Genomic DNA, 25,986 nt, shown 5'->3' on the forward strand with positions numbered 1-25,986 from the left:
GGTGTTCCACCCTGTTAGGGACATATACACAGTTATCACAAAATATTAATAATGTAAATGTTAAACAATAATGAGCTTTTCTTGGATAGTATATGTCCCTTATGCCATCATGGTATTGTTTTTTATTCTTGAAACAATAACACAACTATTATTGATGAATAGAATGTCTTGATTATTAAGAACAGGTACTTTTTGTACTCATTTTTGCCAACAGGATGGTAAATAATTAAAATAATTTGTTCAAAAACATATACTGTATATGCTGTTAATGCTCCTCACCTCTCAAAATAAGACATAAGTATGCAAAACATTTAACGTTGCTGTCAAATTATTATTTAAAAAGGACCCGCCTAACAGGGTGGAACCATTTATAACAGGGTGCATTGATTATTATGTCAACCACATTTACAGTATCATTTTTATATGGAGAGTGGTGGAGATGCAACATTGTTTACATTAATGTTAATGGTTTTCTTGTATTTCGCGCTCAGGTATTCCTTACTAATTAGTCACACTTATACTCATTGGTGGTCAAATGTGACCATACACATTAACTATTTTTATAATAAATAGCCTATATTTTAGTTCAATAATATTTATTGAATATTTTGAGGAGATCTTTTGGTACGAAATACTATTTGTGCAATAATTATTGTCCATTAATGACCACTTAAAACATATTTTTTCTATTTTTATTATTTATATTACAATTAGTGTAGTAATTAAGGTTAAAATAGAGAATTCCAATGCAAAGAGGCAAATTAGAGTCATTTTGTGACTGTTTTTTTTTTTTTTTTTTGTAATGCCATTACCCACTATAGGTGCCTTTATGGCTCTTTAATCAATATACATGTATCTAGTCTAGTTGCTCAAAAAGTATTGCAGATCATAACTGCTTACTTATTTGTGAAATTTTAAAATGTTAATAATAGTGAATAGTAAAGAATGCAAGCAAATATAATTTAACCCCAAAAAAGTTTAAAGTAGTGCTAAAAGGCAAACTTATTTTCCCTTATATGTAGAGTAGGCTATATACATATGAATTCATACTGAATCAAGATCGAAATCAATATTTGTGCCCATCGTCTCATAAGCTAATGCTGATTTTAGGCATCTAGGCTGTAAATCAACCAGTTAGCTATGGTGTTGTGGCACATACATTATACAGGTTATATATATATATTTTATAAGTCGACTAAAACTTGATTAACAAAAAAGATATGTGAATGACTAAATCTGACTAAAACTAACAACGACATTTGGCACAAGACTAAGACTAAATTAAAAATAGGTGACAAAATTAACACTACGTGCCACATATGTTGCCACAATGTAAATGTTGCTGGGATTAACTCTCAATGTAAACCGTATTATTAATTTACAATTGTGATATTAAATGCATTTCACCAATACATTAAACTCTGAATTTTTAAATAGATTTTTTCTAAGTAAATGTCTATTCACTGATTTTAGACTCAGCAGTGAACAGGACTTTTATTTTGGTGTTGTGGTGTGACGTCATAAGGCCGCGCCGCACTCCTGCATCTGCTGTGGTTCTGCTGAAGAGAGGTTTGTGTTTTAGGCGTTTAAGCGTTTAAAGTGACACATAATGAATGATGTATTATTAAATGTAACTTTGCATTGCTTTATCTAACATTTATCAGCGTTGTGTGAGTAAAGTAACAGAATAAACTCATGAGTAACAGAAGGAGTGGCTCATTTCGCTCTTTTGAACCGATTGATTCACAACAAATCATTAAATAGCTGAACTGCCTAATATAAGGGTCTGTATAATTTGCTTTGTTTTGTTAATTTGTTGTGTTAGTTTTGAGTGTTTTTGGTCCATCACTCTGAATGAATAGAGATGTAATTGTATAATAGAATTCATGATTAATTGAATTAATTCATGATAGAATTCAATAATATATTATTTAACAGACACTTAAATGTAAGGCATAGTTCAGTAATACTCAAAAGATGAGCATCGGAATTCAACAACAGTCCAACTAATATTAAGAATAATAACATTAATAATAATACTTCATCCCCTGTCTGTATAAGTGCAGTGTAAGCTAGCCGTACTCAAAGCTTGTGAATTATGCTGCCTTCACGTGCTATCGGAAATGTCCTAATTCCCACTTTAGAAGTCGTGATTACGAGCTTGTTGCATTCAAGTGCTTTGTTGTCGGAGTGAACAGGAATCATGGTGGACACCAGGTTATTCTTGCCTATTTATTGGGAAAGTCTTATTAAAACCATCATCATTTGTAGTCTCCATGCACCGACAACCATAAACATTCCACATAGTCCGCTTTCTGCTGATTCTGTAATTTCAGTCAAATGCAGGCTATTTTCGCTGTGTACCAAACATACAATACACTTCATATGATTACTCACATGTAAATATGTACTACGTTAATGTCAAGACAAGACGACCAAGCTGTTTTGGACCTGCCACAGCAGTCCAGTTCTCCCCGCCACCATGTTTAAAGCTTATGACACGCCCATCTCGGGAATTGGGGTATCAAAATTATTTCCGAACTTCCCAGTGGTAAACACGACTTCAGAGGGCGTTCATGTGCAATTTTTACCTAGGAAACTCGTATTTACGATAATTCCGATAGCACGTGAAGGCAGCATTAGTCCCAGAGGCAGCGGTTTCAGATGCTGAATTCGCCTGAGACCAGGGAATTATTTTCTATAGATGGTTTACTTCTAGCAAATTAATAATAACAACAGCAACTAATTCATAATAAAAAATATTTTGTTTTGGTGTGTGATATGTGTATTATTCCAAATTAAAAAGGAGTGAGAGAAGTTGTTTAAGAACCAAACACTGCGTCAAAAAGACTTTCTTGTGAAAATGAGATAATTGAAGATAATTGAAGAGGTGTTTTGTTAATATCAAAACTGCATTTAAGAAAAAAAATTATACTACCAAGTTGCTTAAATAAATGGTTAGGGAAAACAGAGCAATCTTTTTTAATAATTAACTCTTCAAACATTTATTTTTTAGATCAACTTGATTTAATTGATAATAAATGCAGTAATCAATCGATTAGATCTCTTCTCCTCCATCTAAATTAGTTTGGGTTCATATGTTTCCCTCATTTGAGGGGGAGATTAGTGGATATTGTATAACAAATAAAACCAAAGAAGTGTTATTTAACATTATTGACAGAATATATCCTGAGAAACACATTAGATATGAGATGTCTCAATTTATACTTTTTTATTATTTATACAATTTACTTCATTCAAATGAATGACTTTCCAAAAGAAACATATATATATATATTATTGATTTGTTTTTGTTTTTAGGAAAATGTCATATTCATCAAACTAAATGGAGTAATTTAAAACCAAATTTTGCTCATTTTTTTGCTCATTTTCAAAAAAGTGTGAATTAATTTAACATGATTGCGATGCCCTTTACTTTTAAGTTCAACTTTTTTGTTTATTTTTATTTAAATCGTTATACAAAATGTGTCAAGAAATTCTGTAAATTCTGCTGTTGAAATTAAAATATATATATATTAAAAAAAACACTCACTCTCTTGCCAGTTGAACTACTGAACTAGGAGAGATTTGGGATTTATTTTTCTTTCTGTTAATTATTCTTAAACAGGAAAAACACAGAAAAACTCCTGGAGAAGCGACTGAGATCCACATGACACTATTATAAAGATGGAGTTTATTAAAGAGGAGAGTGAAGACCTGAAGATTGAAGAAGTATTCAGTTTGAAACATGAAGAAACTGAGGAACAAATAGAGAAAGAGGAGAGAGAAGACCTGAAGATTGAAGAAACATTCAGTTTGAAACATGAAGAAACTGAGGAACACACAGGTTGGTTTCATTCTCAAAGCTGAATTATGGCCTAATATTTTGTTGGTCCCCATTTTGCTGTCATCGAGGCATGGACTCCTCTAGACCCCTGAAGGTGTGCTGTGGTATCTGGCACCAAGATGTTAGCAGCAGATCCTTTAAGCAGGGCTCGACATTAAGCTTGTTCACGTGCTTGTTTTTGTGTTGTAAATATCATTTATTCTGAAGCAATATTCTCACCAGTGTTCAATCAGATTTGACATATTTACATGTGATATTTTTACCTTTTATAAAGGGCATTTTTTCCCTAATCTTATTAAATATAGGCTATGCTTCAGCTTTCATTTTATCTTCTTAAATTTGATCTATAAATTAAATTAGAATAAGACACTATAGGGCTGTTACCAATCAAATTAAATAATTTTGCATTGAAAAATTACAACTGCATTAAATAATGTTATGAGATTGTTTAAAACAAGAAGAGTTGGAAAGAAGGTTTCAGCATGGGACTAAAACGCCAGTAGGTGGCGGCAGGTGAACGTCTGAATGAGCGAGTCATTGAGTCGATTCGTTCAGGAATGAGGCAGTCGTTTACGAATAGTTTATTGAATCTTTTATTCAACCGATTCATTCAAAACGCTGAATCATTCACTAACACACTGTTGTGGTGACACGCTTTTTGCTGTGATCTTGTTTGGAACTATTTTCGCTGCTGAAATGGAACAAAAACACTCAATATTGCATCTAAAATGTAAGTGACTTAGTCATATGAAATCAGTGTCATTTTCAGGCGTGATGTTATTCAGGAAAACAGCACTCTTGGTAATGTGACGTTGCAACTATCATATGTTATAAATATAAATACATTTCTACATTTTTAAGGTTGTGTGTTAAGTGAGTTTCTCTGTGTGAGCGGTGCACATTTGTTTTGATTTCTCCTCGAGAGGCTGCCCGAGCGTCAACAGTGCAACGTTATAGTTACCGTCAGTTCAATACATATTATTATCCACTATCGATCGTCACTTACAGTACACTAATGAATGCAGAATCATTCTTGCATTTTGGTTATTCCCTAGTTATTTTTAGTTAAGGCCGTTTTATCAGGCTACTTGTCCGTCGGACAAGTAAGACTCTTTCACTTGCTTCTTCAAAAAAATCCACTTGTCCCGGACAAGCGTTAATGTCGAGCCCTGCTTTAAGTCCTGTAAATTGTGAGGTGGGGCCTCCATGGATCGGACCTTTTATTTGTTCAGCACATCCCACAGATGTGCACAGAGCTTTGTTTACAAAGGAAATACATTAGCAGATAAATGTCACATCGCAGCCATGAAAACAGGCTGAATTGTATCAGAAATATCCAAATGTGTTTACTGTTTGCGTGATCTCATGCTCAAGGAAAGAAAGATAGTAATGCATCTTTATTTGACTTATGCAGATCAGGAGGCAGAGGAAAGGCCTGAAGACAAGTCTCATGTCAGTGATCAGGGGAATGAGGTTGTAGTGACTGACCCTTTGACTTTGACGGTAACTTGTGAAAAGCTTGTTGAAGCTCAAAAGAATGACGTTTCACTTGACAAACCTGCACTTGATGTCTCATTTTTGGTGAAAGATGGACTGCTGATGCGGAAGTGGCATGAAAATAATACTATTGAGGATGAGTGGAATGTTTCAGGTTGTGCTTCCTTACATTTTTCATTGGCGCATGATCATTTGCTGTCAGGAAATTTAGGGGGAGACGAGAACGTACAACCATGTTTTACAGCATTTGTTTGGTATGGTTTGAAGTGTGATGTGGTACAGTATTGCATGACTTGTCATGATTGCCAGTATGATGGGAAACCAAACCAGGTGATTCCACCAGCCACTTTAATCCCAGTTCCCTTTCGTTCAGTCACTACGACGTAACGTTAGTGACTAACGAATGGGGGTTTCGCTTAGAAGCCTATCATCTTCGAGCTTAGAGAAAACGCACAATGGCGTGCCAATGCCATGGGGCATGCGGAATTTGCATACGTAACTCCGCCTCACCGCGTGAGTATATAAGGAAGTACGTGGCAATATCGCATTATGTTTCTGCTTTCGGAGCCAAGAGTACCTACCTCTTCACTCCTACAGCCTTCTGAGACTCTGTCAGCTTCTTCGAGACGAGCAGCTTTCCAGTCGGTGTTGGTGTGACGGCGCGTTCCAGTGATCGCATACTTCCTGCCTGCTGATCTGCGCAGTGGTCCGTTTGACAGCTGGTGTGTGTTTCCCTGGGCGCTTCGGCATCGACTGCGAGGCTTTCCTCTCACAAAAAGAGCTTGCGCGTGGCCCGTCTTTTTCAAGACGGCTCGCCCGTGCACTTCCGGGTGCGATCGATCTCCGCTGCTGTCTATGGGCACATTCACTGCTCAACGTGTTTGGGCTTCAGCACGTTCGGGCAGTGTTTGTGGATGTGTCATGTTCCCACTGCGGGAACGTGACCATCGCAATGTCGCGGTCGAGACTCAATGATCTCCGTGAGGAGGGAGAGTCCCCTCTGCCACACCCCAATCTACCGTCTCTGAGTGAGATGGTGCTTTGGCTGGTGGCCAGGGTGACCTGACGGCGGTGCTGTGGTATTAAGAACCCCGACGATCATTCCTCGGGCCACACCCCCCTCTCGCACATCGCTTCCCGAGAGTGTTGGACTGAAACAGCGGCCCATCTCTGACGCCCCCTTCGTTCAGTTCACGCTCCGGATAGCAGTGAGATGTCGATCGCCGCATCCCAAGGTGGGCTGGAGTCCTCTGGGGATGACGATTAGGTGGTGTCAGCACTGCCTGATCCGACCTAAAGTTGACAGCCATGTTATCTCGGGCAGCCGCGAGTCTCGCACTGGTGTGGAACTCTGCCCTGTCACGAGCGCTCGTGGTTGCGCGATTGGTTTTTGGGGGCGGCACCCGACAGCTGTTGGGCCCCGCCCCCAATGCCTTTCGCTCCCGAGGTGCATGAGGAGATCACGCGGTCCCGGAAGTCCCCCCGTTCCCTCCGCCTTCTCTGCCCTTGATGGGGCCGCGGCCTAGGGTACACTGGGGCCCCCTCCCCCCCACTGTTGAACTCTCTGTTGCGCACTACGGTGTCCACAGAGGGCTTGACGTGGCGTGGTGTGGCTGTCCTAAGCACCCTCCCAAAGCCTGTGGGCTCGTCTACTTCGGTGGCGTGGTCAGTCAAGTCAAGTCAAGTCAACTTTATTTATATAGCGCTTTTAACAATGTAGATTGTTTCAAAGCAGCTTTACAGTGTTAAACAGGAAAATAATGCAGCATAATTTTATTCAGCTGTTTAGCCATTCTGGAAAAAAAACGCTGATGTCATCAGTTCATTTCAATTATCATACAGTGACAGTGTGGGCTTAAGATCAATAATTCGATCAGTAATTTAGTTTAAATGGTTAATTTAGTTTATTAATTAGATTTATTTCGATGTTTAGTTGTAAAATTTAGTGTCCCCCAACTGAGCACGCCAAGCCAGAGGCAACAGTGGCAAGGAAACCAAAACCCCATCAGGTGACCTAATGGAGAAAAATAAACCTTGGGAGAAACCAGGCTCAGTCGGGTGCCAGTTCTCCTCTGGCCAATTAACAAACAGCGTATTATTATTATTATTATTATTATTATTATTATTCTGGCAGCTTTACAGCTCAGAGGTTATAATAGATCAGAATATTCGAGGGACCGGGGGCAACATGCTGAAGACGTGTTTATTGAGGATGATGTTGATTAAATAATTATTAAAGTGCAATATTGGAATGATCGGAGGCAACACGCTGGAGACGGGTTTATTGAGGATGACATATCGATTAAAGTATTATTTATTTGTAATATTTGAACAATCAGAGTCAACACGCCAGAGACGGGTTTATTGAGATGCCGTGTCGATGAGGCAGTTTCAGGGGAAGTCTAATCACGGTCTCAGACACTTCGGGGTCCTGTGTTGGTCTTCTCTGGGTGCAGGTCCACCATCTGAACTGGATACGGCCCGGATCCGGCTGACTGCAGTAAACCTCGGGATAAAACAGAGACACTATCATTAGCGTAGATGCCATTCTTCTGATGATGTAACGAGTACATCAGGTGTTATGGGAAGTGTTCCCGGTTCCGGCTGACCTAGTTAATGCAGCCTAACAATCATTTCATTGAAAAAGTGTTTTATGTGTATGCCACAGTAAAGAGATGTGTTTTTAGTCTAGATTTAAACTGGCAGAGTGTGTCTGCTTCCCGAACAATGTTAGGAAGACTGTTCCAGAGTTTCGGAGCTAAATAGGAAAAGGATCGACCGCCTGCAGTTGATTTGGATATTCTCAGTATTATCAACTGGCCAGAATTTAGAGAGCGCAGTAGACGTGATGGAGTATAATATGTTAAGAGCTCGCTCAAGTATTGGGGAGCTAAACCATTTAGTGCTTTGTGAGTAATAAGTAAGATTTTAAAATGTATGCGATGTTTAATAGGCAGCCAGTGCAGTGTTGACAGAACTGGGCTAATATGGTCATACTTCCTGGTTCTAGTAAGAACTCGAGCTGCTGCGTTTTGGACCAGCTGGAGTTTATTTATTAAGCGAGCAGGGCAACCACCCAGTAGAGCATTACAATAATCTAACCTTGAGGTCATGAACGCATGAACTAACTGTTCAGCATTTTGCATTGAGAGCATGTGCCGTAATTTAGATATATTTTTAAGATGGTAGAAAGCAGTTTTAGAGATGCTAGAAACATGGCTTTCAAACGAAAGATTGGTATCAAAGAGCACACCCAGGTTCCTCACTGACGACGAGGACTTGACAGAGCAGCCATCAAGTGTTAGAGAGTATTCTAGGTTACTACTTGTGGAGCTTTTTTGTCCAATAATTAAAAATTCTGTTTTTTTCTGAATTGAGTTGCAGGAAATTACCGGTCATCCAATGTTTTATATCAGCTATGCATTCCGTTAATCTTGTGAATTGGTAAGTTTCTTCAGGGCGTGAAGAAATATAGAGCTGAGTATCGTCAGCATAACAATGAAAACTAACGCCATGCTTCCTAATGATATCTCCCAGTGGTAGCATGTACAGAGTGAAGAGTAGCGGTCCTAGCACTGAGCCTTGTGGTACTCCATACTGAACTTGCGATCGGTGTGACATATCTTCATTTACTACTACAAACTGATAACGGTCGCATAGGTATGATTTAAACCATGATAATGCAATTCCACTAATACCTACATAATTTTCGAGTCTATTCAAAAGAATGTTGTGGTCGATAGTATCAAATGCAGCACTAAGATCGAGTAACACTAATAGAGAGATACAGCCACGATCGGATGATAAGAGTAAATCATTTGTAACTCTGATGAGAGCAGTCTCAGTGCTATGATACGGTCTAAATCCTGACTGGAAATCCTCACAGATACCATTTCTTTCTAAAAAGGAGCACAATTGTGAAGACACTGCCTTTTCAAGTATTTTTGACAGAAAGGGTAGATTTGAGATTGGTCTATAATTGACTAAATCTGTAGGATCAAGTTGCGGTTTTTTAATAAGTGGTTTAATAATAGCCAACTTAAAAGTTTTCGGTACATATCCTAATGACAAAGATGAATGAATGATATTAAGAAGAGGATCTATGACCTCTGGTAGCATCTCTTTTAATAGCCTAGTCGGTATAGGGTCGAGCATACATGTTGTCGATTTTGATGATTTAACGAGTTTAGCCAATTCTTCTTCTCCTATAGCAGTGAATGAGTGTAATTTTTCCTCAGTGACACTACAATGCTCTGTCTGATGTGATACTGTAGTAGACAGCTGCATGGTTACAATTTTTTTTCCTAATATTATCAATCTTACATGTGAAGAAGTTCATAAAGTCATTACTGCTGTGCTGTTTACAATCATCAGAAGTTGAAGCTTTATTTTTGGTTAATTTAGCCACTGTATCGAATAAATACCTTGGGTTGTGTTTGTTTTCTTCCAAGAGAGTTGAGAAATAAGCAGATCTAGCAGTTTTTACGGCTCTTTCCACGAATTACGAAATACCTCTAATTTTGTTTTCTTCCAGCTGCACTCCATTTTTCTGGCTGCTGTTTTAAGGGCCCGGGTGTGCTCGTTGTACCATGCCATTGGACTATTTTCTTTAATCTTCTTTAAGCGCAGAGGAGCAACTGTGTCTAAAGTACTGGAAAAGAGAGAGTCAATAGTTTCTGTTGCAACATCGAGTTCTTCTATACTATCTGGGATGCTGAGCAGATGATACTGATGAGGGAGATTATTTAAAAAGCAATCTTTAGTAGCGGCAGTGATTGTCCTGCCATTTTTGAAGCGAGGGGCGGCTTTGCAACCTTAGCTAAATTAAGTATACATGATACTAAGTAATGATCTGAGATGTCATCGCTCTGCTGCAGAATTTCAACGGTATCAACATTTATTCCATGTGACAATATTAGGTCTAAAGTATGATTATGGCAATGAGTGGCTCCTGACACGTGTTGCCTAACTCCAATAGAGTTTAGTGTGTCTTTAAATGCTAATCCCAATACGTCTTTTCCGTTGTCCACATGGATATTAAAATCACCAACAATTAGTACTTTATCTACGGCCAGTACTAACTCTGATAGAAAATCAGCAAATTCTTTGATAAAGTCTGTATTATGCCCTGGTGGCCTGTAAACAGTAGCTAACACAAATGTTGAGCGGGTTTTATCATGTACACTACATAACATTACATAAAGCACCAAAACTTCGAAGGAATTATATTTGAAACTAGACTTCTGAGTAATACTGAAGATATTATTATAAATTACAGCAACCCCTCCCCCTTTACCTTTCAGATGCGGCTCATGTTTATAACAATAATCTTGGGGGGTGGACTCATTTAAGGTAATGTAGTCGTCAGATTTTAGCCAGGTTTCTGTCAAACAGAGCACATCTAGATTATTATCTGTAATAATATCATTAACAATAAGCGCTTTTGGGGAAAGGGATCTAATATTCAGCAACCCAAGCTTTATCAATTGTTCATTTGTATTATATCTTTTGTTTATTTGTTGGACATCAATTAAATTTTTACTGTTGAATGGTTTTGATGTTTTTTTGTATTTACTAATTCGGGGAACAGACACAGTCTCTATATGATAATATCTAGGTGAAAGAGTCTCTATGTGCTGGGATTTATCTGACTCCGGTAACGTGAGACAGCTAGCAGACGGTCGGTTTAGCCAGTTTGTCTGCTTCCTGACCTGGGCCCTAGTGAGTCAAGGTTTAGCTCTAAGACTGCAGCTACGGGCAGGCCGCCGCCCCTTTGCACATGCACAAGGGTGGAGCCGACCCAGGGCTCTTCAATGAGCTGCGTGCCGCAACTGATCCCGCCCCCGGGCGGTGAAGGTGGCCACACGCTCCCTGGGTCAGGCGATGTCCACAGCTGTGGTCCGGGAGAACACCTGGCCTTACCTGGTGATGTGGAGGACGTTGAGCGGGCCCGCCTACTCAACTCACCCATATCCCAGGCTGGCCTCTTCGGCGGCGTGGCTGAGAGCTGCGTTCCCCCGCCGAGGGCGCCCTCCCTCCTCCCGCCCGGCCCCAGCAGCAGCCTTCACCTGGGCCACGCCGTGGAGGTGGTTGAGGATGTCGCCCAGTCCGCTCCCCAGCCTGGTTAAATGCCAGGCTGGAGGTGGACAACTCAGAGATGGGTTCCAGTTCTTCCCAGAGGATGGTAGCAGGGCCTCTCCTTCCCCCGGTGGAGGGCCGGGGGAAAATCCTTCCTAGCAGCGCTTGGGAAGAACTCATGTTCCTGTCTCTGAGGACCCAGAGACCGGTGATGACGGTGTGCGCCACCCACGGGTCCCGCCACTCGCATCCCTCTCTGTCGCCACCCTCCTGGCAGAGCAGACCCCAGTGGAACGCGCGTCCTTCCCTGGTCTCCTCGGTCAGGACGCAGCCGTTAACCGCACCCCCACACTGGGACGCCCAACAGCCTCCCTTGTCCGGGTCGGTAACGCTGCATCGCTGCCCCACTCCGGGTACGTCTGTAGTCCGAATGACCCCGCTGGTGCAGTTCCTGGGAGCCTGGCTTCAGATTCCAGGGCTGTCCCGCTGGGTCGCGAAGACAATCAGGCGCGGCTACGCGATTCAGTTTGCGCAGGCTCCTCCCTGTTTTCCGCTTTACTATGGTCGGGGCCAATGCCCCTGTCATACGAGCGGAGGTTGCCACCCTACTGGCGAAGGGTGCGATCGAGCCTGTCCCTCCAGCCGAGATGAAGTCCGGGTTCTACAGCCCCTACTTCATTGTACCCAAAAGACCGGTGGGTTAAGACCAATCCTGGACCTGCGCATCTTGAACCGTTACCTACACAGGTTTCCATTCAGGATGTTGACAGCCAAACGGCTTTCCAAATGCGTTCATCCGGTCGATTGGTTTGCAGCGATCGACCTGAAGGACGCCAACTTCCATGTCTCCTCCTTCCTCGACGCAGAATGTTCCTACGGTTGGCTTTCGAGGGGCGGGCATGTCAGTACGCGGTCCTCCCATTCGGGCTATCTCTGTCCCCTCGCGTCTTTACGAAGATTGTCGAGGCAGCCCTTGCGCCCCTTTGCGGACACAGAGATCTGGTTCTCCACCACTTAGCCCGTCTGGGCCTTCGGGTCAACTGGGAAAAGAGCAAACTTTGCCCCGTGCAGAGGATCTCTTTTCTCGGTATGGAGATCGACTCGGTCGCCATGTGCGCGCAGCTTACGAGCGAGCGTGCGCAGTCTCTGCTGACTTGCCTCCGTCAAATCGAGAGCAAGTGTGCGGTTCCACTGAAACTATTTCAGAGGCTCCTGGGGCATATGGCATTTGCAGCCGCGGTGACGCCGCTCGGATTGCTTCATATGAGACCGCTTCAGCACTGGCTTCGCGATCGAGTCCCGAGATGGGCATGGCAGTCTGGCACGTTCCGGGTCCAAGTGACTCGGGCCTGCTTACAGACGCTCACCCCGTGGTCGAACCTCGAACCGGTGGCCCTTAGAACGAGTTTCCAGGCATGTTGTCGTATCGACGGATGCCTCTGCCACGGGCTGGGGTGCCATGTGCAATGGACAAGCAGCCGCGGGCTCCTGGACAGGACCCCAGCGCCTCCTGCACAGGACCCCAGCGCCTCCTGCATGTCAATTGCCTCGAGTTGCTGGCAGTACGGTTCGCCCTGCTGAAGGGTCAACATGTGCTTGTCCGGTCAGACAACACGGCCGTAGTAGCGTACATGAACCACCAGGGCGGTCTACGCTCCCGCCGTATGTCTCAACTCGCCCGCCATCTCAAGTCAAGTCAAGTCAACTTTATTTATATAGCGCTTTTAACAATGTAGATTGTTTCAAAGCAGCTTTACAGTGTTAAACAGGAAAATAATGCAGCATAATTTTATTCAGCTGTAGAGCCATTCTGGAAAAATTTCAAGTATCATACAGTGACAGTGTGGGCTTTAGATCAATAATTTGATCAGTAATTTAGTTTAAATGGTTAATTTAGTTTATTATTTAGATGTATTTCGATGTTTAGTTGAAAAATTTAGTGTCCCCAACTGAGCACGCCAAGCCAGAGGCAACAGGGGATCTCATTCTATGGAATCAGAAGCGTCTGAGGTCCCTTCGTGCTGTCCATATTCCGGGAGTCCTGATCCACGCAGCCGACGAGCTCTCGCGGTTTCAGCCTCTCCCGGGAGAATGGAGACTCCATCCCCTGATGGTCCAGCTGATTTGGGAACAGTTCGGGGACGCGCAGGTAGATCTGTTTGCTCTCTTGGAGAAGTCAACTTTATTTATATAGCGCTTTTAACAATGTAGATTGAGAACAAAAAGATAAGTCAGCACGACCTGGTCATCAGGTTCCTGAGGGGGGCGAGGAGACTGAATCCTCCTCGCTCTCCTCTCGTACCCTCTTGGGACCTCTCAGTAGTTCTAAGTGCTCTGCAGAGGCCTCCCTTTGAGCCTTTGCAGTCGGTTGATATTAAGTTCCTGTCTATGAAGACGGCTCTGCTGACCGCATTGGCCTCCGTTAAGAGGGTCGAGGACCTGCAGGCATTTTCGTTTGACGAAGCGTGCCTAGAATTCGGGCCGGCTAACTCTCACGTGATCCTGAGACCCCGGCCTGGATATGTGCCCAAGGTTCCCACCTCTCCGTTCAAAGACCAGGTGGTGAACCTGCAAACGCTTTCTTTGGAGGAGGCAGACCCAGCCTTGGCACTGCTCTGTCCAGTATGCGCCCTCCGCTCCTACGTAGACATGACGCAGTGTTTCAGGACCTCAGACCAGCTCTTTGTCTGTTATGGTGGAGAGCGGAAGGGAAGTGCTCTCTCAAAGCAAAGGCTGTCTCACTGGATAGTGGACACCATTGTTTTGGCTTACCAGCAGCAAGGTCGACCATGTCCCCTTGGGGTTCGGGCTCACTCCACTCTGAGTGTCGCCTCCTCTTGGGCTCTAGCGCATGGTGCCTCGCTAACAGACATCTGCAGAGCTGCAGGCTGGGCGACACCTAACACATTCGCCAGATTCTACAATCTCCGAGTGGAGCCAGTGTCCGACTATGTACTCGCCCCCCCGAGGGGCCGGTAATGGACTAGGCTCAGGTGTCTTCGCTTGCTCGCCACTCCACTCCTCGGACTGGATACGTGCGATATCTCCTCAGGTGAGCTCCCCGAGAGCCCTGAGTTCCTCCAGCACTGCTTACGCCGATACCTGTGTGTCTGCCCTCTAGCGAGCCCAGACCCTCGTGTCCGGCCAGGTGCCCCGTGTGCATGGTTCCCCTCCGGCGACCCCCACACGTGAATTTCACCGTAACCCTTCGCAGTGAGCGGGTTTCTTCCCTTGGCATGTCCTCGCCACCCCTAGGGTTAAAAATCCACCTTCGGCTGGTTCCCTAGAGTTTTCCCATATGCAGCCCTTAGCGGGTCATATGTGTACTCTTAAGTCCTCCCCACGGGTAGGCATCTTCGCATTCACTCACTGGGATATGCTTCCCAGTGTACCTTGGTATTCCTGTGTTAAGTGGGAGTCCTTCGTCCGTACTAGTCTTACGACAGGGTACTCACACTTACGCAGGGCACTGGAAGACAGCTGAGTGGCGGGATTATATTGGGACCCCCATTCGTTAGTCACTAACGTTACGTCGTAGTGACTGAACGAAAGGGAACGTCTCGGTTACGGATGTAACCCTCGTTCCCTGAGGAGGGAACGGAGACGTAACGTCCCGTTGCCACATCAGCTGTGCTACCTGGAACGCAGGAGTTCAGTCTTGGCTCCTCAAGCAGGTAACATAATGCGATATTGCCACGTACTTCCTTATATACTCACGCGGTGAGGCGGAGTTACGTATGCAAATTCCGCATGCCCCATGGCATTGGCACGCCATTGGCCGTTTTCTCTAAGCTCGAAGATGATAGGCTTCTAAGCGAAACCCCCATTCGTTAGTCACTAACGTTACGTCTCTGTTCCCTCCTCAGGGAACGAGGGTTACATCTGTAACCGAGACGTTCAGTCATGGGTGAACCTTTTGAGCATGTGATAGTGGATTGCGTTGGTCCTTTATTTGCGTTGGTGTGTTTTTTTTCTTTACTTTTATTTTTATATATCAAAACAATTCCCAAATAGTGAACTAACCATTCATTGACAACAGCATTGGCTCAAGTAAAGGAGGAAAAAGTACATAAGTAACAAGATAATAAAGAAAACACATTATGTGGAAAATCAAATAATACAACAACAATTACAACCCCAAATCAGAAAACGTTGGGACAGTATGAAAAAAAAAAAAAAAAAAAAGGGATTTCTAAATTTTCTTTGACTTGTATTTCATTGCAGACAATATGAACACAAAATATTTAATGTTTTGTCTGGTCAACTTCATGTCATTTGTGAATATGCATCCTTTCCTGTCATTCAGACCTGCAACACATTTAAAAAAAAGTTGGGACAGGTGCAATTTAGGGCTAGTAATGAGGTAAAATGGTTAAATAATGATGTGATTTGAAACAGGTGATGTCAACAGGTGATTGTAATTATGATTTGGTACAAAAGCAGCATCCAAGAAAGGTCTAATCCTTTAGGAGCAAAGATGGGCCGAGGATCGCCAGTTTGCCAACAAATACGTGAGAAAATTATTGAAATGTTTAAAAACAATGTTCCTCAAAGAAAGATAGGAAGAGATTTGGATATTTCACATTCAACAGTGCATAACATAATTAAAAGATTCAAGGAATCTGAAGAAATGTCAGTGCGTAAAGGACAAGGGCGCAAGCCTAAGCTGAACAACCGTGATCTCCGATCCCTCAGGCGGCACTGCATCAAGAATCGTCATCATCTAGAAGCCATATCACCACATGGGCTCAGGACTACTTTGGCAAACCTTTGTCAAGTACCACAATACGTAGTTACATCCACAAATGCCAGTTAAAACTGTACTGTGCCAAAAGGAAGCCCTATGTTAACAGTGTCCAGAAGCGCCGTCGACTTCTCTGGGCTCGGAGGCATCTGGGATGGACCATCACACAGTGGAAACGTGTACTGCGGTCAGATGAATCAGTATTTGAGGTATTTTTTGGGAGGAATGGACGCCGCGTGCTCCGGACCAAAGAAGAAAAGGATCATCCAGACTGTTACCAGCAACAAGTCCAAAAGCCAGGGTCTGTCATGGTATTGGGTTGTGTCAGTGCCCTTGGCAAAGGTAACTTGCACTTCTGTGAAGGCACCATTAATGCTGAAAAGTATATAGAGATTTTGGAGCATAATATGCTGCCTTCAAGAAGACATCTTTTCCAGGGACGTCCATGCATATTTCAACAAGACAATGCAAAACCACATTCTGCACACATTCTGCAGTCCTAGCTGCGGAGGAAGAGGGTTCGGGTACTTGACTGGCCTGCCTCAGTCCCGACCTGTCTCCAATAGAGAATGTGTGGCAACGAAGACCCCGTACTGTTGCCCACCTTAAGACTTGTTTGCAGGAAGAATGGGACAAAATTACACCTTAAACACTTCTTCACTTGGTGTCTTCAGTCCCTAAATGTCTTTTAAGTGTTGTGAAAAGGAACGGCAACATTACAAAGTGGTAAATGCTTTACTGTCCCTTTTTTCCCTTTTTTTTTAAAAACTTTTTTTGAAATGTGTTGCAGGTCTGAATGACAGGAAAGGATGCATATTTACAAATGACATGAAGTTGACCAGACAAAACATGAAATATTTTTTGTTCATATTGTCTGCAATGAAATACAAGTCAAAGTAAATTTAGAAATCACTTCTTTTTTTTTTATTTGCGTTTTCCATACTGTCCCAACTTTTTCTGATTTGGGGTTGTAATTAACAGTTCTAATTGTATTGATCAATTAGTTTTAATGCATCCAGATATATATACTGTCCACCTTTGTAAGAAGATGTCCACTTTCAGTTGGAGCCAGGCAGTCAAATATTCCATTTTATAAATAGATTCAAGTTTATCTATCCACTGGGCTATTGTTGGAGAATGTGGCTTCATCCAATTATTTGTTATAGTTTTCCATGCACTTAATTAGAATACATGCAAAATATCTCGTTTTTACTACACCAATCCTGGGTTGTCCCTTCAAGCAAGAAAAACAGGGGAGGAGACGGCACGTCTATATGCAGAATGGTCATGATCTCAGCCTTTTACCCCTCTGCAAAATGTGATATTTTCAGACAATCCCAGAATATATACGTGTGGTCTCCTATCTTCCCACATCCTCCAGCATTTCTCTGCTTCTACCACAACCCACGAGAAACATCAAAGAATCAGGTTCACCTTTAAAGGGGCACAATGAAGCGCATCTAAAGGTTGCGAACTGTACGTGCATTGACTTCGGTTGCTGAACAAGTCCAGATGCAATAGAGTCCAGAGTTTCTTGATGTTTTCAATAGGAGTGCGCTGAAGCATTCGATGTGTTTTTCATGTTGATTCCCACAAAGTTAACTTGAAGATAGTTGCCAGAAGGAGGAAATGTGGTGTCTCAAAAGAGATTGAGCAAAGATGTGCCTAATCAGGGAACTCTTAACCCTTTAGGCGCCAGAGGCTTTTTCCTAAATCGTTCGATTTTGACATCTCAAAAGGCTATATCTTAAAAGTGATAAAAGATAGAGACTTTCTGTAAATTAGAGAAATATTAAAGATGACCCAAAGTTTATGTAGGGATTACATTTTCCCGTCTAATTTGCATATTAAGACGTCATATGGTGGTGGCCATCTTGGATTATAGAATTTTCATGAAAAGTCACATGTTTAAATGATAAAATGCAACACTTCTTTCCCCCCAAAATGTCCCTCACCTTCTGTATGCTATATTGCACAATACTGAATGCTGAGGTAAATAGTAAACAAACTGTGTAAATCATTAATAATAAATGGTAGTAACAAACCCTGCCTCCACGTTGCCCCCTAACTGTCCTATGAATACTTCAACCTCGTCTAACATACCCAGTGGCATTAGACAAAGTCTCCACCACAATACTGTCGCCGCGATTGCGGAGAGGCACACGGTCAGAAGACAAAGCTTCATGGCTAGCGCGGTAAAAAATTTAAACAAAAAATACTATACACCATAAATTCTGAAATTAAAGGTTTCTTTTGATACCAAGCAAGATGGGGATTTGAAGACATTAAATCAATGATATATCATCTTTGGATATCAGCATTAGAAGTTGCAATAACATAACTAAAGAATCATAACTAGGCTAATATAAAAGGCATTAAAATGCAGGAGAAATAGTGTATACAGTTGGGACAGATTGATTGTGAGTAAAAATAGTCAATGTCCTTGTGTATTGGAAGTTTGTCTCTAGTTTTTGGCCAAATGGCTGGCGTCTGGTCTCCTGTGCTACCTTTGAGGTTTCCAGGCATCATCTCTGCTAAGGTCGTTCAGGAGAGCAGAGGTCATAACGGCATTTGAAGAGAGGTGGTTTGCGACTCTTTGGGCCAGCCAGTGATCAAGTTTGACCAAAGGGAAAGGGGAAGGTTTTTTTGGTGTCTAGAGCATTTTGATCATGCCCATCCGTTACAGTGTCATAAAGGCTAGTGTTGACAAGGGTTCAGAGCACTGTTCCATGTTAACCCATTCTGTTTCAGCATCATTATTAATCCATGCCACTATTTGGTAACCGGTTTTTATTGACTTATGTGCACAGCTACCAGATACCCGGAAGCAATTCCACTCTGAAAAAAATCACATCCCGAGCAGTTGTTAAAGCTTTAACAAAGTTTTTTACCATTTTTGTTCTACTGAGACAGATCACGTCCAGATTGATCAGGGGGCTTATTTTCTATCTTAATTGTGTGCTCAAGTCTTTAAATCGCTCAATATTACACATCGTATATCCAGTGCTTATCACCCAGAGAGACAGGGGTAAGTTGAAAGGTTCCATCAGACCTTAAAAGCAATGATTAGGATATACTGCCTCGAGACATGGTCTGAGTGGGACGAAGGTGTTCCTTTGCTTTTATTCTCAATCCATGAAACTGTGCAGGAGTCTCTCAAGTTCAGCCCAACAGAGCTGGTCTTTGGCCATACTGTGAGAGGACCACTGAAAGAGAGAATCTTCGGCATTGAGGACTCTAAGAAAACAAACGTGTTCGATTATGTCAGTAATTTCATGATCGGCTTCAGAAAACGTGTGTACTCTATATCAATGTCCCTCCATAAACTTCTGGGCCCTCCGCACTAGCAACGTGTGTGCTATTCCCCCAACCCCAACACCCTGGTGTGATGTCCATGTGAATAGGATCTAGTTGTATGTTGTTTTTGATACTTTACATGTCTAAATGTTTTGTTTGTTGCTTTGTACCATTAAACTGGTGTTAATTTGCATTTGTCTCTTTTTGCCTTAGACCTGACGGTGCTGAAAGAGGAGAGTGAAGTACTGAATGAAATCGAAGAGAAAGATCAATTTAAGAATCATGATTTAATAACTGGAGAAAAACCTTTAAGTTGCTCACAGCCTGAAAAGACTTTGTCACAAAAAAAGGCTAGAAATAAGGGAACTAGAAGTAATTTCACCTGCCAACAGTGTGGAAACAAATTCACTCTAAAAAAAAACCTTGACAGACACATGAGAATTCACACTGGAGAGAAGCCTCACACCTGCCAACACTGTGGAAAGAGTTTCGCTCTAGGAGCAAACCTTAAAATACACATGAGAACTCACACTGGAGAGAAGCCTTACACCTGCCAACAGTGTGGAAAGAGTTTTGCTAGAAAAGTAAACCTTAACAAACACATGAGATTTCACTCTGGGGAGAAACTCTACACTGGAGAGAAGCCGTTCACCTGCCAACAGTGTGGAAAAAGTTTCCACCGAAAAGAAAACCTTAACAGGCACATGAGGGTTCACACTGGAGAGAAGCCTTTCACCTGCCAACACTGTGGAAAGAGTTTCGCTTCAGGAGTAAGCCTTAAAATACACATGAGAATTCACACTGGAGAGAAGCCTTACACCTGCCAACAGTGTGGAAAGAGTTTTTCTATAAAAGTAAACCTTAACAGACACATGAGATTTCACTCTGGGGAGAAACTCTACACTGGAGAGAAGCCGTTCACTTGCCAACAGTGTGGAAAAAGTTTCCACCGAAAAGAAAACCTTAACAGGCACATGAGAGTTCACACTGGAGAGAAGCCTTACACCTGCCCTCAGTGTGGAAAGAGTTTTGCTGAAAATGGAATCCTTAACAGGCACATGCTAATTCACACTGGAGAGAAGCCTTACACCTGCCCTCAGTGTGGAAAGAGTTTTGCTGAAAATGGAAGCCTTAACAGGCACATGCTAATTCACACTGGAGAGAAGCCTTACACCTGCCCTCAGTGTGGAAAGAGTTTTGCTGAAAATGGAAGCCTTAACAGGCACATGCTAATTCACACTGGAGAGAAGCCTTACACCTGCCAACAGTGTGGAAGAAGTTTCAACCTTAAAGGAAACCTTAAAGGCCACATGCGAATTCACACTGGAGAGAAGCCGTTCACCTGCCAACAGTGTGGAAAGAGTTTTGATCAACATGAAAACTTTCAAGTCCACATGAGAGTTCACTCTGGAGAGAAATCCTACACCTGCCCTCAGTGTGGAAAGAGTTTTGCTAAAAAATTAAACCTTAACAGACACATGAGACTTCACTCTGGGGAGCAACCCTACACATGCCCTCAGTGTGGAAGAAGTTTCACTCTAAAACAACATTTTGAAAACCACATGAGGATTCACACTGGAGAGAAGCCTTTCACCTGCCAACAGTGTGGAAAAAGTTTCACCCGAAAAGAAAGCCTTAAACGGCACATGAGAGTTCACACTGGATAGAAGCCGTACACACGTGGAGACTGTGGGAAAAATTTTAGTTATAAAAAAGCCCTGGAGTACCACATGAGTATTCATGTATGAGAGAACTGGTTTCATATGTCATCATTGTGGAATTATTTTCACAGACAGGAAATGAATAATTAAATTACCTTATGCTGCATTCACACCAAATGCAAATAGAGCGTCTGCAGCGAAAGATTTCAATGTTAAGTCAATGTAAAGACGCGTTGACGTGGGTCTGGAGGTCCTGCGGTGCGATACACGCGAATCGACCATCTTGCACGAGTGGACCAGGAGCCTGCTTGCTGCTGTCACGTGGTAAAGTGACGTGATGAGAAACGCCGCATAAAAATACTACTGTTATTGTGTCACAATTTAGTTTTAAGACTTTTTCAGGTGAGAATGTAGTGGTTTATTTATTTTATTTAGAAAGCATCAGAAACAAAATTGTAAATGTACAATCTTTAATGATGTCTTATGATTCAACCGCAATTATCGCCCCTCAAGAACTACTACACCGCTTTACAACTATAGGACAGGAAGAGCTAAATAAACTTATCATTGCATCTAAACCAACAACATGTTTATTAGATCCAATACCCACTAAACTACTGAAAGAGTTGTTACCTGTAGTGGAAAGGCATTTTCTCAATATTATTAACTCGTCTTTATCTTTAGGTCATGTTCCAAGAATTTTCAAGTTGGCAGTCATAAAACCTCTCATTAAGAAGCCACAATTAGATAATAATAACCATAATAATAATAACCTAGCAAATTACAGACAAATTTCAAATCTTCCATTCATGTCTAAAATACTAGAAAAAGTTGTGTCCGCTCAATTGTGCTCTTTCTTGCAAGAAAATGATATTTATGAAAAATTTCAATCAGGATTCAGGCCGCATCACAGCACAGAAACCGCGCTCGTTAAAATCACAAATGATTTACTTCTAGCTTCTGACCAAGGCTGTATCTCAATACTAGTTCTACTCGATCTTAGTGCTGCGTTCGATACTATAGATCATAAAATACTATTAGATTGTAGGACCGCATGAATTCGCTCCAAGGATCGGTAGCGAACCGCGGTGAAGGCCGCACGCGTTCAGTGTCTCAGCTGGAAGAATGGATTTGATTATAATATTCTTTATCTGACTCCATTTATCAAAGTTGTCGCATTTAGAAGAGAATCCCAACCGGTTGTTTGGTCATCTATATTTGATAGTTAATCATACATCTGATCGTTCCGTTTGAACCCTTTGTTGCAATTATACCGTTCCACATTGGAGATAGTTAATAATTACAGATTAATTCAGAAAGGATCAAAATGTAACAATTTATTAACAATCAAGTAAATGTAAAATGTCAATTACATCATAGACATAAATCTCTTCTAAAAGGAAACACAAATACTAGTTATGGTTACACTTAAAATAGTTTCAAATAAATGTAAAACATAAACCATTAATTATGCTCTGTAGGCCTCTGCTTAGAATGTTACCTGTGAGATATATATATATAGAGAGAGAGAGAGAGCTAAAGAGCCCTCTCAAGAGAAAGCAGAGAATCAAAAGAGAGCGAGCTACAGATGAAATTCTCTTTTATCCTCTTCCCTGAAGTCACCAAATTCAAATCTGACTCTTGTAAAACTGACCAATCAGACCAAACCGTGAGACATTTGAAAATAACCAATCAGACAAAACTTCCCCCATTGTATCAAAGGTGTTAACCATTTGGCCAGCCAGCCAGCCATTCTTTTGTTCTATCTCCAAATGGCCCCTCTGATGGCGTTAAAGGGGGGGGGTTGAGTCAATTTCAATATCCTGATCATGATGATGGCTGCCAACAGCAAAGCAGATGATTTTGTTCCATTTCAAATATCTTTGATTATTTTCCACCTTACAAGATCGACTTCAAAATTACACTGGTGTTCAGGGACAGGCATTAAACTGGTTTAGATCGTATTTATCAGACCGCTACCATTTTGTCTGTCTAAATGGGGAAAAATCAAAGATGACGTCAGTAGACTATGGGGTCCCGCAAGGATCCGTGCTAGGCCCTCTACTATTCTCAATATATATGCTGCCACTTGGTAATATTATAAGAAAACATGGAATTAACTTCCACTGTTATGCTGATGACACTCAATTATATATTTCATCACGACCAGATGAAAACGCTAAATTATCTAAACTGACAGCGTGTGTTGAAGATATTGAACACTGGATGACGTGTAATTTTCTGCTATTAAATTCAGATAAAACGGAGGTATTACTTATTGGTCCAAAAAACTGCCCACAAAACCTCTCACAATACAACTTTAACTTGGAAGGATGTCCTGTCACTTTATCCACTACAGTAAAAGACCTGGGTGTTATATTAGACCGCAACTTGTCTTTCGAAAATCATATTTCATATGTTACAAGAACGGCATTTTTCCACCTTAGAAACATTGCTAAGCTACGTAACATGCTATCTATTTGTGATGCAGAAAAGTTAGTTCATGCATTCATGACCTCGAGACTAGATTACTGTAATGCTTTATTAGCTGGTTGTCCTGCATCATCAATAAACAAGCTACAGTTAGTCCAAAACGCAGCTGCTGGAGTTCTTACTAGGTCAAGAAAATATGATCATATAACACCAATTCTATCATCTCTACACTGGTTACCTATTAAGTTCCGTATCAATTACAAAGTATTGCTACTGACCTATAAAGCCCTAAATGGTTTAGCTCCAGTGTATTTAACGGATCTTCTATCGCGCTACAATCCATCGCGCTCTTTAAGATCACTAAACTCGAGGCTTCTGGTCATTCCTAGGATATCTAAGTCCACTAAAGGAGGGAGGGCATTTTCACATTTAGCTCCTAAACTCTGGAATAGTCTTCCTGATATTGTTCGAGGGTCAGACTCGCTGTCCCAGTTTAAAACTAGATTAAAGACGCATCTCTTTAGCCAAGCATTCACATTATAAATACGTTTTATACTACAGTTAAATCGGATCAAAAGCATTAGTATTCAGAACAGCAGCTATGCTAATTATTTCCCATCTGCTTTTCTGTTGTTATCTCGGGACACTAGTCCCGAGGTAACTAGTTGGTCAGCTCCAGTTTGTATCAGCCTCTCATGGAGACTTCAGATGCCCCGACACCTGTGATGAGACGACTCGACGCCTGTGAAGAGACGACTCGACGCCTGTGATGAGACGACTGGACGCCTGTGAAGAGACGACTCAACGCCAGCGTTGTTATGGCCTAAAATAATACATGATTGATTAACTTATTCTAACATTTTTCTTTAACATTCTCTTTCTAACATTTTTCAATGTACATTTATGAAATGCACTTTCTGTAAAGCTGCTTTGAAACGATGTGTATTGTGAAAAGCGCTATACAAATAAATTTGAATTGAATTGAAATTGAATTTATAAAGAGAGCGCCTATTTAAAAAAAATAATCTTGCCCAAATTTTTCTGAATGGTTTAAAGCATAGTCGTGTTAATGATGTCCTATAAGAACAATTTACTGCATTTATTTCCCCCGGTTTTTTTTATTCTTTTTTTTTTTTTTCCTTTCTTGAAAATCATATTTCAATGTGTGGCAACTATAGTTGCCGGTGGGCAAATATGTTGTATGCACCCCTTCAATGTCAAATTTGAATAGGAAGAAAACACCTACTGACTGTAGTAGGAGAATGTAAACTCATTACTTGTCTGAATTTCAACATTAGAATGGAATCATTCTGTAAATATTCCATCTTACACTGTATCCCAAGTTGTACTGGTAGCCATCCCAAAAGAGACAACAAGGGAGTGTAGCAATTATGGCCGCAGACATATAGATGAATTAATCTTCCAAATGATTCGATCAAATTAACATTCACAAAGCACAATTCAGCTCCAGACCCCAGGAAATCGACCATCGATCACAAGGGAGATGGGGGCTCGATTCTGCCCGGTGCTACTAGTTGTGGACAACTGACTTCCTATGGACTCGAAACTCAATTATCGGGGACAGGGGGCTCGTGGTTAACACAAGACAAAGAAACAGACCAGATCTCTGTCTTTGCAATGACCGGTAAATGAACTCCACGACACAGCTAAAACTCCAAGCAAGCTCACAGAAACTGTTAGCTTATGGAGTGCATCAAATAACTGATTATTGGACTTTCATTCAAATAGCCTTAGACATAGCTTGTTAGTGTGTTTACAACTAATACACGTGACTATTAGGCATGTATATTACTCACAATTCATGCAATTATGTAACTATTGAATGAGTGGATGAAAAGGCATTGTGTCTGATACCGGTGTGTTCGTATGGGTATAATCCAACAGATGAGCTGAATGAAATCTTTATAGAATTGATCATGTCCTTATAGTAAGAAATTAGGTCTAAATTTACTGTCTGCTTAAGAGCAGGAAACTAAATTCTATAGTTAACCCAATTTTGTGGGAGGGGTGGAAACACAGTCACCCCTGAAGCCTAATTGGCCAGAACCCATCCAGGGGATGGGCAAATGTTTGAGTTTAATCTCAGAACACGAACGAAGAGTTCAGTTCTGTACAGTTCAGACGAGTTCAGTGCAGAGTTCAGTTCACGTCACAACCAGTTCGGTTCGAGCTGGTTCGCGGCCTGTTCGCAGTTCAGAGATGAGCTAAGTCCTAGCAGTTTGACCAGAGTGAGTTCTGAACGGAGAGCTCCCAGGAGACGGTCTGACGACCGTGGCAGACCAAGATCAGAGAAAATGGGTTAAACAACGATTTCATTCAGGCCATCTGCTTTTCTCTCACTTTCCTTTCTTTTACTTAAAGTTTATTTTATTTCCGTTAAGTCTCGGGTTCTGTTAAGTTTCGCCGCA

At 41.8% G+C, this 25,986-nt stretch overlaps 1 protein-coding gene across 1 annotated transcript; it reads left to right on the forward strand.

The window, feature by feature from the left end:
• Positions 1-1,530: 1,530 nt before the first annotated feature.
• On the forward strand, positions 1,531-24,566 carry LOC307132713 (uncharacterized protein). The gene is made up of 3 exons (XM_079827223.1): positions 1,531-1,569; positions 3,629-3,847; positions 19,677-24,566. Exons 2-3 carry the CDS (start codon positions 3,688-3,690, stop codon positions 21,128-21,130), a joined length of 1,614 nt encoding a protein of 537 aa, XP_079683349.1. The 5' UTR covers positions 1,531-1,569; positions 3,629-3,687; the 3' UTR covers positions 21,131-24,566.
• The last annotated feature ends 1,420 nt before the right edge of the window (positions 24,567-25,986 follow it).

This window comes from Gobio gobio, assembly GCF_949357685.1.
Source record: "Gobio gobio genome assembly, chromosome: 10".
Lineage (NCBI taxonomy): Eukaryota > Metazoa > Chordata > Actinopteri > Cypriniformes > Gobionidae > Gobio > Gobio gobio.